This window comes from Osmia bicornis, chromosome 12 (assembly GCF_907164935.1).
Source record: "Osmia bicornis bicornis chromosome 12, iOsmBic2.1, whole genome shotgun sequence".
Classification (NCBI taxonomy): Eukaryota; Metazoa; Arthropoda; class Insecta; order Hymenoptera; family Megachilidae; genus Osmia; species Osmia bicornis.
The window spans coordinates 1,466,346-1,480,108 of record NC_060227.1 but is presented as its reverse complement, the minus strand read 5'-3'; the positions used below and the strand labels follow the sequence as shown (position 1 = coordinate 1,480,108).

The following is a 13,763-nucleotide window of genomic DNA, read 5'->3' as shown; positions in this document are numbered from 1 at the left end:
CATTCGAAAAAATAGAGGAAGTCATGCTCTGTGTAACGTCATTTGTTTGGTCGCGATAGCTCTGTTGGTTCAGGAGATATACGGTGTCAAAGTATGTCATTCGTAATGCACAATTTATGAATGACGGCTGGGATTCTTGGAAACGGCGTGACCTACTTCTTTTCCTAGAAGTGCGTACGCTAGTGGTGGTAGTAGTAGTAACGATAGTAAAAAAACCATGAATCAGCGCAGTCACTGACCACTGCACGCGACGAGAGCTTGTGATTGGTCAGTGCCGTGCATGAGAGCGAGAGGTTTGAGTGAAATTATGCTTTGCTTCAAACAATCATATCTCCAAAACGAGAAGTCGTATCGACATGAAACCAACGTTGCATTAAAGTGCAAGGTTGCATCTTTCTTACAACGCTTTCATTTTAGAAAAATATTAATTTTTTTTTGGAAAATTTTGGCGTGCAAAATAAAAAGAGAATAATGTCCCACTGGAAATTATGATTCGCTTTGAACAACGATATATTCAAAACGGGGTATATTATTGGCATAAATCAAAGACTATATTAAAGGGAAAGACTTCTTCTTTTACATGATATATTCATATTACTAAAATATTTAATTTTGTAAGAATTTCTGAGGTTCGAAGTTGCGCTAGCTTGAATAGCTCCAGCTTGTATAATTCAGAACGGATTATGGTAATTGCATGCTGTTTTTACGATAATGTTACCGTGTAATTACTCTGATAATTGGTTTCTGTGCCATGGATAGTAGAAATTATACAAGCTTTTGTTTTCAGCGTTTGCATTGTACTTTATCAGTTTATGATTGCAGAAATCATTAGAACTGTAACATTAATTGAGGTTCTACTATGTTAGGTTATTTGGTTAATGATGTTTAGGTGAGGATTTGTATTCAACACTTACCATTACCAGCATATTAGCAGCGGGTGGTTTGACTTGGGCGCGAAAATAGTTATGGGTATCGACGATCTTCTGTCGGACCTTGCTGCTACTCGTCCTTATTAGCTTGACAGGTACCCTCTCCCCGTACAACCTTGGCGCTGAAAGCAAAGGCAAAACCATTCCTCTGAACAACGTCTCGATAACCGATATTCCTTGTCAATAAAAGTCCTGCCTCTCCGTGGAGCGTTGCTCCATTTCCTTCCCATCCCATCCGTTTCCTTTCTACGCGGTGCAAGTATCCGCTTTAAAGCGGAATATCGACAGCGTCGCTGCGTCCAAACGGGCAATAACATTCTATTTTCATACCCTTTACCCTTCTCTCGATCCTTATGCCATCGAGGTAAAGAGGACGGGGACTTTTCCGCGGCGAACCCGAACCAGGAAAATGTGTTTTTCGTAATAGCGTAAAGGGAAGCGTTTGAACCGTAGATCTTTCTGCGAATGTCGAAGCAGAGACAACGGTTCCAAGACTTCCACCAGGAGAATATCACTTTCTGTTATGAGACTCCGATGAGAAAACAAATTTAACATCTTATATAATCGAAATAAGCTTGCAGAGATTATGTAGATAGAATTCAGACGAAATGCGTGAAAAGTCACGAATTCAATTAGTTTGTACATTACAAAGTGGACTTTCGCTATTTAATGTAGCAAAATGTCAAATGGACATTCAGAGGCTCATCGTCAAAGCACTGAAAGCAACAAATCGTTAACCCAAGTTGTTTCAACACATCGCATGGTTTATGAGTAAATGCTTTCAAGCTTTTATTAATTCTAAGAGTGGTTATTCGAGATAAAACATGCATTAAACTGTGGGTATAAATGATTGAACTGTAGGTTGATGGTGATGTGAAATGTAATGGTAAAAGTGAAGCACATGAAAGCAAAAGGATCGTATTTATTTCGTCAGATGCATTATTGTAATAAATGGAACTTAATGCATCGTGTACGCATGCCAGAAATCCTCTTAACGTTGGGAGAATTAAATAAATGGGGGAGTAATTTAAAAAATGGGAGCTTGAAATTCCGGGGTTAAAAAATGGAAATTCTGTCACGAATCAAAACTTACACGATAGAGCACATGTGTTCCTTGAAAAACTTTTCGGATTTCCATTTAGATACTTATAAAAATTCTGGATACTAGAAAATTTGAAAATTTTTTGGAAGCCACATATTTCTGGAAGTATACTAACAATAAGTAATAAAGAGACATAAATATACTGATCGAATTGAGTAACCTCCACCTTTTCGAAGTCGGTTAAAAATAATAAATTTTTACGAAATGTGGTACATTGATTTATGATTTAAAATAAAAAAAAAATACCTAAAATCGCGGTGCGAAAAACCTAAATTAAAATAACAATTATTAATAAATTAATAAAAATAGAAGCTATGGAAATTTATATATACGAGAATAAAATGCTGGAAAAATGACGAAAGAATGAATAAATTATTAAAAATCATTGCAATAATAATATAAAAATAATAAATTTCAATAATTAAAAGAACAATTTAGTTAATAAATAAAGGAATAAAATATTATGTCCGCTGTTAAAAGTTATAAAAATGATAAATATATGAATAATTAATTAATAAATAAATAAAATATTAAAAATTGTAATATAATGAATTTCATCGTTGAATTATAAACAAGGTACCTCGGTGGAGGCAATCAAGCTGAACGTAACGCTTGATTGGGCAACGCGGTAGCTTATTATGTTAATTGTCAACGGTTCGACCCTGAGCAGGGCATTCCCTAATCAATCTTATCGCGACCGCCGAGGAGTGCAGATCAACCTGTCAACTCTATACTAGTAGGTACGGATTGACACCTTAGATATTCGAACATGTGTTCATCTATGTGTTATCACATGTGCTAGTGTGTGTGCCTGTGGTATTTGCCATGTGCATTTATAGTGTGGTTCCCTTTGTGTTTTGATATTTTTATAAAAGTGTATTGGGGGGTTCTATGGTATGGTACCCCATGTGTTCTGCTAATGTGTTTTATGATGTGGTTCACTGTGTATTTTAGAATATTTTTACAAAATTAGTGCATTTAATTATTCATTTTGCAAATGTTTTATGGTGTGCTTCCCTATGTGTTTCACTATAATTTTACGAATGTTTTATGGTGTGGTTCCCTATCTGTTTTGGAATATTTTTACGAATTTATTAGTGCATTTATTTATCACTTTTGAAAATATTTTACGGTGTTTTATGGTGTCGTTCCCTATTTGTTTGTGAATCTACTACTGCGTTTTATAGTGTTGTCATTCCCATGTAGTTTGGCATGCATATTATAAATACTTGTTTATTGTACTTTTGCATGAATATAAATTAAAATGTATTAATTAAAACAAATTAAAAAAACTAAATATCGTTCAAGAATCGTGATTTTTATGTTTTCAGAAGAGTGCTTTGACCAATGAGGGTTCCTTTGACGAGACAGTAATCAACCATGGATCAATGACGGATCAACCATGGGTCAAACTGAGAGACGTTGCGAGCGCAGTGGTGCAAGTCAACGATCGGTGAGTCGCATGCTTTAAAGTTCCTCCGGTTCCCATCATGTCGCAGAACGAATGGTCCGAAACGACACGGGAATTGGTTGTAATCTTTAAATGAGATTAAAATAATTTTTAACAAAAAAAACAACCGACTTCGAGGTGCGCTACAAAGTGTATAATTCATATTTCATTTATACCAATACTCAACAGCTATTAATAAAACCTATTTAATCGTTAAATAGTATACCATTATAAATACATATCAACCTTTTCGGAGGTGTCACAAAATAAAAAATTTTCATGTCCTAGAAAAATCCTAGTTCAAGCGTCGGCAACGTATGGCCCATTTGATAATTTCAAGTAAACAATATTCAACGGGCAATATTTAAGATGTATTTAATTACAAATTTTAATTACTCGCCCCATGGCAACTCACTAATTAATATTAACGTGATTCGGTTTAATAAATAAAAATTCAAAACTGGGTCAGAACTAAATGATAAACATTTATATTAATTCAAGAAATTTTTTATCATCATAATAATATAGCTACACGACGCTACTAATTATTAATTAAAAAGGGAATGTTTTTGTTTCGTATTTCATTTAGCAGTTTGAAACGGAAGGAAGGTACACAAAACGACGTAAACAGGAAACAGCATCGCGAAGTTTTCTGATCTCGCATCCAGTATCCTCTATTTTATTTCAGCATACGCTGCGCGAATTTTTCTTTGATTAATGGACGATGAAAGTTCGAACGATTCCTCTGGAACTGTGGCACTAGATACATTACTCATGTCATGGTTCGCTAACTTCAGCTATGGACGATTGGACAACACAGATTGGAGATTTCTTTTTACTATCAGCAAACGAAACTTCCTGCTATCTATATTTATTAAAAATGTTTCGATATTTCTCTTTATCACGAAAACCTTTTATAGGAACTAAAAATATTTCTCACAGATGATGCGATTAAAGGAATAATTGCAATTATCTTTAGAAAGACTTGAAGTTACTCGTAAATTAAAATTAGCCCTAAACTGACTGGAATGGAACCGATATTCCTATCGATATTAGTCGAATTATCCATCGAATTACTTGGAATTACCAATAGATAAATCCAGCCTAAAATGATCGAATCCCCATTGTCATTTGTAGGCAAGGTAGCCAAGGGTAATCAACGATAGCTTGATCTCCTTGTAAATTAATCGTGACCCTGATTTATTGCTGGACCCTACGAGTGTCGAGGGGATCAGATTGTTATCCACTCGTGTGTCCTGATAAAATCTCTGTCCCCGAACGATCTCTGACCCTAATTTAACATTTCGACCTGCCCCCGGCCACGAAGTTTAGCCAAAGTGAATAGCCCGCTCGAGAGAGGCTGGCTTGAACGCTTGATCCTACTTACGGTCACGAAACAAACTTCGGGGAATTATTCATCGTTCTGCGACGTTTATCTTTCGTCGAACTGGGACAATTGTTCGACGAACAAATGTAGAAATTTTAATGAAAATCGAACGACCGGTCACGTATTAAATTTACGAGTTTAAAGTTTCTTAGCAACTTCATCTTTAATTCTTATTCTGGAGTCATGGATCCAAATACCTTTTTATTATAAATATTTTAAATAGCAGTGCTATAGAATGTTTAAATTTGGAAATTTTGAAATTAATTATTGCTATTCTTAATTACACAGGAATAGTTAATTTTCTATTTAATAGAAAATTAAATAATTATTTACATGTTCATTTTATTTTCCAATAATTAGTTAATATTTAATTATTCATCGTTACATATTCGTGGTGTGTAGTTCAATATCGTTCACCTGCATCGTTTTATAGTTAACAGAAACAAATTTCCAATTTTAATATCGAAAAGCAAATGGATTCTACGGGAAGTTTGTTTAAAAGCAACACGAAAAAGGTACGCCTCTGTGCTTTTTCTGCAAGGAAGTTCCCGATACGTTTCTCATCTCCCCTGCATAAATTTGACTCGCAGATTATGAAATTCTCCGAGTCACTGAACTCGCCGAGCCTCGAGCATTGTTTCTGCCAGCTTTATATCCGTACTTTTTTCTCGCTACCAAAATTAGGCACGAGTGAAGTTTAGAGACGCCGTAACAGGTGCACGTAATGAAAGTTTCAAACTTCTGTCTAAACCTGTCCCTTACCGAAAACTCGTAAAAATAAATAACTAAAGCGTGTAACTTTGTATGCTGTTCGTTTAATTATAGAACGGTGGATACTGGGTCAATTGCGGCCCGTATCTTATAAGAATGCTTCGACTAACATTACCCAGGGTGGATATGGTCCCCCAAAACTTTTAATTTTCCTGCACAAAATTTTCAATCCTCAGATTTTAAGTTTCTAAAATTCAAGAATTCCAAATTTTTAGATTGTAATATTAATATTCTAAAATTTTATGAGCTTGGCCTATTCTAGAAGAAGGTCCTAGTTATTTAAACGCGAATTCTGTCACTTCCCGTTGGACACAGTTTCACGATCGGAAATCATTCCATTGAAAACGAGAAACTGGATGGAAGGAAATCGAAGAGATTGAAATAAACGATACTTTAGGTACCTACTTGGTTTACTGCGATGCGTCTTCCGTGGCACGGCCGCTGGCAGGGCCAGAGCTATTAGAACGATAATCCACAGCCACCTCATAATTTCCGGTTATGACCTGTAACACATAAGAAAAGATGTTATTGAAAACTCAAAGAAAATCGTGGTTATTTTCACGTTCAAATGGGTCGTAGATATTTAGCTGAGAACCAAAGAATTTTCACATAAATTGAATTCTCGACTAAAATTCTTCTTTTATTATAAATAAAGCAAGGGATTAACGTGAATGAAAATTATTAATGTAGATATTATTACTTTCACCCTTCAATTGCAATGAAAGAATTATTATTAATCATTTCAAGAGTATTTCAATTTATCTGAATTATTATTGAAAGAAGCTTTATATTATAGGATTCAAATCTATGGAAGGGTAAAGACAAAAAGCACGTTGTTTGAATTCAAGTTTCATGTTCAAATAATCGAATGTACGTCTGGAACGTAACAGCAATGAGCTCCTTTAATCACTCGTTTGGATCCGTTAATCCATGCTTTTTTTTTTATTCATATGAAACTGGGGAAATTTCGCGGATAAAACTGTGCAATTTATTTGGACATTTCGGTCGATGGGAACGCGACAAACGAATCACAATTACGCGTCGCGCAGCTTCATTTGTTGCGTTATTATTTAACGGTGGAACGCTCGCTTCGCGTTACACATTACCTTTTCAGAAAATAAATTCTCCCATGAAATTACACTATGCTTCGAATTAAAAAAATTGCGGTTTATTTTGAAAAATAATATAAAATTAAGTATAACAAATCTGTCGAAGAATTTCCCTTTTCCATAAAATTGTCAATGTTCTCGAATTTCATTATATTCAGACCAAAGGGTATATTTTACCTAACATTTCGTAATGATCAAAGTCGATACGTCGTTTACGATGTCTCGAATCGAAGCATGCTTATTCAGCGAATAAAATTCGTCGACGAGCCGCGGAGAGAACTTGAACTTCTGCCAAATACTGATCGTTATACATTCGGTCTAGAGAAGTTGAGCAAATGGTTCAGGAGGCTCTGTCGTATCTCGATTTTAGGCTCGACTGATCAGAGAATAAGAAAGAAATAAGATTCGTATCCGCTTTTGTGTCTTAACCCTTTCCGCCTTAAATACCTTCGCTATCAAACGAGACACGCAAAGGAAGAATATTTTGGAAAGCGTACACGATGTTGCTTCAAATTTTCGAGGCTTTGAGGTCGATGTTGGAAAATTAGAAAGTCAAAGATCTGTAGTTTGGAAAGTTATGTAGTTCAAGGCACATGTTCAGAATTCTACCGTTCGATGGTATGGAACAGGAAGATCCATTCGAAGCTACAAACTTCGAGATTACGAAATTTTCAATTTCGAAAATGAATATTTAGAACAAAGCACATTAGAACGGAAATTGTTTAACATACAGCTGATTAGTTTTCATTCTGGGAAATTTTCTATGGAACTGAAAATGGAATTTTGTATTTGATACTGTTTCACTTTTGTCTTTGCTTCCCAAACACTGTGCTCCACTTTGTGGGAAAACAGGAGAGCACTCTCAAGGGTGAACGCTGTGGTCGCTTGCATCCAGCGTGAGTAGTAAAAGCAAGGTTATGGTCAGCCGTGTCTGATCAGAGCCCACCTTAACCACTAAAGCCTACCTGCTGTCGAGCTGCGTTACTGGCTTCGTTGCAAATTAAATTTCTCGTGAAAACTGAATGGAAGACGTATTTGCGAGTTAATCAAAGGAAAGGTGGAGCATCAAATATTACGAATTGCATATTTTCGGTTAGAACAATGTTCATTATTTTCGAAACATATCAAAATTCTTAAATGCCTGCTAATGAAATTTAATGCGTATAGTAATTTTGTAATATAGTGAATTAATTCCTAGGAAATTTTTAATTACATAGTAACTGGATTTTGGGAGCCATAATTAAGTTAAATATCAACTTAGCTTATTTAACCTATATAACAAATAATTACACCCTGCTGTTTTAAATACTGTATGAAAAAAATTGTAGCATAACACTTGGCCCAGATGAAAATATTTAATTAAATAGCTGTTAAGGAAACGGTATCGAAGACATTCGATCACACAAGCTTTCATACCTTTTCCTCGAACTTTTAATCGCGAATCAAAGGCAACGCGCTCTTTGTGATCGTTTCGAGCTGACTTTTTCCCAGGAAATATTGAAGTAAAAATTTAATTACAACGTTGCATTCAAGTAGGCCCCTTGAAAATTGTCCGTGCAACCGGCTCGATAATCAAAGTCTCGCGTAATTAACTAAATCAGAAGCAACGTTAAAGATCCCAGCAGCTCAATAAATTAAAAGGTCAATAAATTTCTCTGCCATCTGAATGAAACCTTGAAAGATGTTCGAGATTAATTACTAGTACCTAAATGCTCTTGTGAAAATCGATGATTGGTTATCAGTAGGGATGCAGGTTTGTTCATGAAATTGAATGAAAACATTTAGGAAAGTATCGCAGGGAGTCGCCGTATAAAAATTGTTGTTCAATAATGAATTCTTTATTAATATTACAAAATTCGATATCATGCTTTAAAAGGCATGAAAGGTAAAAAAGGGTCGAGGTATAAGAAAAGGGAGGCAGGAAAACTTTTACCAATACACGTTCGTTCCTCTAAAATATTGGCCAAATAACGTCTCTACCAGCAAATGGCCATTAATTCGCTGGTGGAGAAGAAGCTTTGTTCAAGGAGAAACTTCTCCTATTTTTTCGATACTGACCCTCGTCGGTCCACCCTCTCGCTTTATGGAAACCCTCCCTCTTCCTAGAATTCAGCACCCTGCTGACCACACTCCCCATTCGAGCATGGAATTCATATCGCCGCAGACTATCGAGCGTGAATTCTGATCGCTATGAATACTATTGAAACCAGAGAAATTTCTTAGAAATTGCTGTCGCGATTGAATGACCAATTTAATTTGTAAGAATTTTTTGTCTTAACATTATAACCTTCCATGTTCTTTCAAAATAATAATTGAATTAGAAAAACATATTTTTCTTTATGATTTTTATGAATTACTTGTCTGACCATGTATCGACCTGAACTACTTAAATTTTTATTCTAAGTTTATTTAATGTTGCATAGGTTAAATGGTTTAAAAATGATTTAAGAAGATAGTCTGTGCTTTCAAATAAGTAGAGTAAATGGAATATAGTCAGACAAACTTTGAACTTTGATACGAATGGACGAGTAGAATAGATCAGTAAATTTAATTACTCGTGGTTAGATGATGAAAAAATGAAAAATGAATAAAAAGGATGAAAAATGATGAAACTACTTAAGAAGTCTTATCATTCGACGTCTCTCGAGATCTAACAATCAGAGCCTCGCTCTCAATTCCTACATCGCTATTATTATAACGCGGCGAGTGACATTACGCCTGATATTTTTATTCCTGTTGCCAGCATCGAGAGCGGAAGAACAGAATAGCAGGGGGATGTCGTCTGCCGACAATCGATTGCACCCGTCCACCGTGAATATAGACGCGAATACTCTTAGAAACGTTCGCTTGTTATGCAAACACGCACGTCCAGGACCCGGCTGGCTTGCTGTATCGAAAACGAGCCACGCTGGATTGTTATTCAGCGCGATAATAATGCTCTCTGAATTCCACGAAAGGAGAGGTAGCTCGAAATCGAAACTGCCAGTTGGAAATTCGCGAACAAATACTATCATCCTTATTTTTTTAAAGATCATTCAGAATCGTGTCAAGAAACAAAGGTTTATTATTTAATTAAAATTTTATATAAACTATGCTGGAAAATTACCAATCGACAAATTGATAAAATGAAATAATACACATTAAAGTTGCAAATATGTGACATTAATCGTTAATGAGTTAAGTCATGATTTAGATAATTAAAATGTTAATTGTCACAATTTGATCAACTTTACGAGGAACAGTGTTATTACTGTAAGGAAATATCATCTATGGTGGTTAATCATTATCTCGCAAAAGCTTCTATTCAACGGTAACTCATTTACAGTGTCCGCTCGTAAAATGCCTCTTTCACCATAGAAGTTCGGCTGCCTTTATACCTCAATTATGAATCCTCGCTCGTTTTAAAACTTAAGCCGTCTCGCGAGACATTTACGACCCGATTGAATGTGCTGGACCGATAGTAAAACCGAATTTATATCGCGTCTTGAATCCGAGGAAGAAAGTTACGTTTGAAAGGGAACCACCCGTTTAATGGTTACTTCGTCTTCTGATCCGATTCCTCTATTCATTGAAAAATAATATCTAAAGAGATGGTAGAAAATTTGAAAAAATTTAGAAAATATAATACTGTAAAATGCAGAAAAATGAAGATTCTATAAAATTTTAAAGAGAGAAATAGAATGTAAAACCCTAAATGATACATTGAAAACCTTCACCATCTGAGACTCGTAGAACGTTATTTCAGAACAGTTTAAACACGCCGCTTACAGCGGAGAGGAGGTGAAAACCTCTTAAAATAATAAAAAGGAACGTTGTCGTCGTTGGAGGTTATCCGTGAAATATCATATTATCTTCCATAATCCTTCGTACGAGCTACGTTACCATGATAACGTTGTCAAAATTCATTGTTTTCTCGTGGCGAGCTAACGCTTCGTTCCTCCGATTTTCGTGGGAACGCGAACGAGATTCGGCTTGCTCGGAACGAGCAATTACTCTGGCTGTGTACACGTTGAACAACATGTAACTTTCACGAAGAACATCGCAGCTGGATGAATAGCTGTTGCGATGTGAGAAACGTTGTACTCGTCCAGATCAATTGCAATGTTTCGCTTCTATCCGCTTCGGTATTAAAACGTGTTTGAAACAATTTTAAAATCATAGAATTTTATTCCGAAATTTATAAAAATTGCAAAAAACAGGAAGACTGAAAATTCGTCTTCAAAGAGTTGAAAATCTCAAAAGGCATTGAGCCTTTGAATGGTGGAACCCCTGGGACTGTTTGAATTGAATTTCAAACCCTTTTAAAAAAATAGAGGGTAGAAATCCGACGTCGTTTGTATTCGTAAACAAGCAAACGACGATAACAGAAGGAATTTTGTGAATGGAATTAAGGATGGTTGTAGCTGAGAGAAAGATCTTCAGGAATCAAGGACCCCTTGTCTGTGGAGTTGTCTGAGAGGAATGTTCCTCGTCTTCGAAACGTCTCGCGATTTGTTTCAGACGTGGAATATTCAGAAACGATTGTGCGGTTCGCGTTGATTGTTTTAAGGATTCTATTCGCTTTTCATAGACGAAACTTGGCAAGAATTTCGAATATTTTAGCTCGGAGAATATTGCGAGAGGAAAGTTATGGAATATTTTCGACAAAATTGAGTGTTAGTTTCTGAATTTCTATAATTTTCGATTATTCACAAAATATTTCAAACATTTTCCAAAGTTTTCCATTATGATACTAAAAAATTCATTGAACTTGAGAATATCTTTTAAGTGTTGTTGATTTGCGTTTGGAAAGAAATCATTCTGCAACTCACGTTGAAAGGGAAGAGGCTCGAGAGAGAAGAAGATAAAATTCTGACTGGATATACATTTTGGTTAGAAGGAGGGAAACGGAAACGTTTATTCCCAAGAGATTCGCGAAGCCGCAGGCTCGTTTGAGATGCGGCGCGCGAGCAATTTGAGGCGGTATCTCTGTCGGCTTTCGCACCAGCCGACCTCTGCTTGCATTGTGCCAGCGAGCGAGCGACCGCTTTCATACATGTATGCATGCCTTGGGACACGACGAGCAGGATTTTATAAGGGATTTTATCCATTCCAAGTGAATACCACCACGCCAAAGGGCGCAAAACCAACCGAACTGTTTCATAGTTTAACTCGTTCGCTTACGGTTAACCGCGGACAGACACTCAGGATATGTTGAGATCCGCTTGTACGCCGTATTCCAAATTTAAATTATTCCTAATCGGTAAGAAATCACAGGGAATAGATAAATTTAGAATGTCACTGGAGTTAAAATATTAAATGTAAAGGTAACGAAATCATTAATATTTGCAGATATTCTAGACTTAAAATACTCAAGCAAGTACTAGATAATTCTATTGATATAATCTATGATTTTTCGTCGTCATGTTCCTCTGTTATTACTAACCAGAGTGTCTCTGTGTGTTCAGATGGTTTGCTGTTTAACGTGGACGGAGGTTCTGTTTGCTGAACAGTTTGCAGACTATGTATGCGTTCGCAGCTGCACTCTGATTGGCTACTGTTCCATCAGCTGCGGGATCGTCGAAGACGAGCTTCCGTTTTAGATAAAGCTAAGATTGCTTCATTTCGATGAAATCTCTCGGTTATCGTAAAAATGACACTTTACGATGGAATTGGCTGCGATCGCAGCATGTTTTATTTATTTTTTCGAAGTTTGAAAAAAGAAGATATTCTAATTGATTTTTTGGAATCTAAATCGTATACGTAAATCATTAACACTTAACATTTTGTAGTTATAATTATTTGAAAGCTATGTGTTGATTTTTCGGTATAAAATGAATCTAACTTAATTAGACGCAGTATTTTTAATTTAACGTTTTAATTTGAAGTATTTCATTTCTACTCGGGGTAGAAATTTTTCAAATAAACACAATTCCTTTAGCCACTTGGAGAAAAGACAAATCATTCGAGTCAACATCTCTTCGAACCATCTGTTTGAAGGTGTTGAATAAACTCGCAAGCAAACAGGCGACAATATTAACCGAGGCAACATCGATAAACATTTGTAGATAGAGTTACGTATTCGAGATAGAATCGAGGAAACATCTTTGACGACGATATTGATCGCGAAACTTGCCCGAAGCTACGTGAAAAGTTTCCTCGAGGTGTTCTTCCACTTTCTTATTTCGACTAATTTACAGTTGCATCCCTTATACGATCAATGTTGAACCTTTTAAACTCGCGAACCAAGTAAAACACGGATTACGATTCGTCGAAAGTTCTTTGCTCGTTAGCGGAGACTTAAACTCCTTCGAATCTTGTTGGACAGCAATTAAATGGCCTTTCAAAAAAGCGAACAGGTTAAATAAAAATCGTAGACAAAATAAGAGTGTGTAGAGTGTAGAGGATGAAGAAAGTGTTCGGTTAATTAAATTGCTGAACCAAGAGTAGAAATGTAAGCTCGAAAATCATCGAAATTTTAAATATTCTATTTTTATTCTAAATTAACATTTTTCGACAAACGAGTCCTTTCGCCACCCTCAATTTTAATACTCTGTGGAAATTAATTAATTTCCCCAAGTCATCAGTGAGACTCGTTCTTTATCCGTTGAAGTTAATATTTTCTACATTGTCGAGAGTAATTTCTAAGACGATCGTGTGAAATTCTCTAGCTCGTCTATCTGTGTTAGGGGAGAGTAATATCTCGCCCATTTACGACACTGTGGCGAACCTTCGGGATTCGGGGTTGTATATGAGGCTTATGGGGCCTCTGTTCAACAGTGGTTTCACGCACGTGCAACCCGGGAACATCATTTAAGCGGAAGCATCCCTCGTCGACGATGCTTCCGTCGCGCCTTTAAGTTTCACGCGATTTTACTCAAAATGAAACGCGATCCAATAATTTCCTTCTAGACCAGACATTTCTGTGACAACTTTTAACGTACACCACACCGTTTTTAGTTAAATAAATCAAAGAATTTCTATGGAAATTCAAGAATCTTTCATATTCTTATTTTTATCTGTTTATCCATTTCGT

General features: G+C 36.0%; 1 protein-coding gene and 1 long non-coding RNA gene across 4 annotated transcripts in view; one reads left to right on the top strand and one right to left on the bottom strand.

Annotated features, from left to right (window-relative positions):
• The window catches only part of LOC123988378, a 41,471-nt gene extending 29,181 nt beyond the window's left edge, over positions 1 to 12,290 (top strand). Inside the window, exons 3-4 of the long non-coding RNA XR_006829961.1 lie at positions 3,363 to 3,484; positions 12,196 to 12,290. This is a non-coding gene — a long non-coding RNA (uncharacterized LOC123988378). The remainder of the gene's footprint in view (positions 1 to 3,362; positions 3,485 to 12,195) is intronic.
• LOC114875018 (cysteine-rich secretory protein 2-like) overlaps positions 1 to 13,763 on the bottom strand; it is a 47,173-nt gene that overhangs the window by 12,185 nt on the left and 21,225 nt on the right. For all 3 annotated transcript variants that reach the window (XM_029184863.2, XM_029184865.2, XM_029184864.2), the window contains 2 exons: positions 6,045 to 6,142; positions 915 to 1,051 (listed from right to left, as the gene is read on the bottom strand). In XM_029184863.2, the coding sequence (XP_029040696.1) occupies positions 915 to 1,051; positions 6,045 to 6,126 (219 nt within the window). In that variant the 5' untranslated portion in view covers positions 6,127 to 6,142. The remainder of the gene's footprint in view (positions 1 to 914; positions 1,052 to 6,044; positions 6,143 to 13,763) is intronic.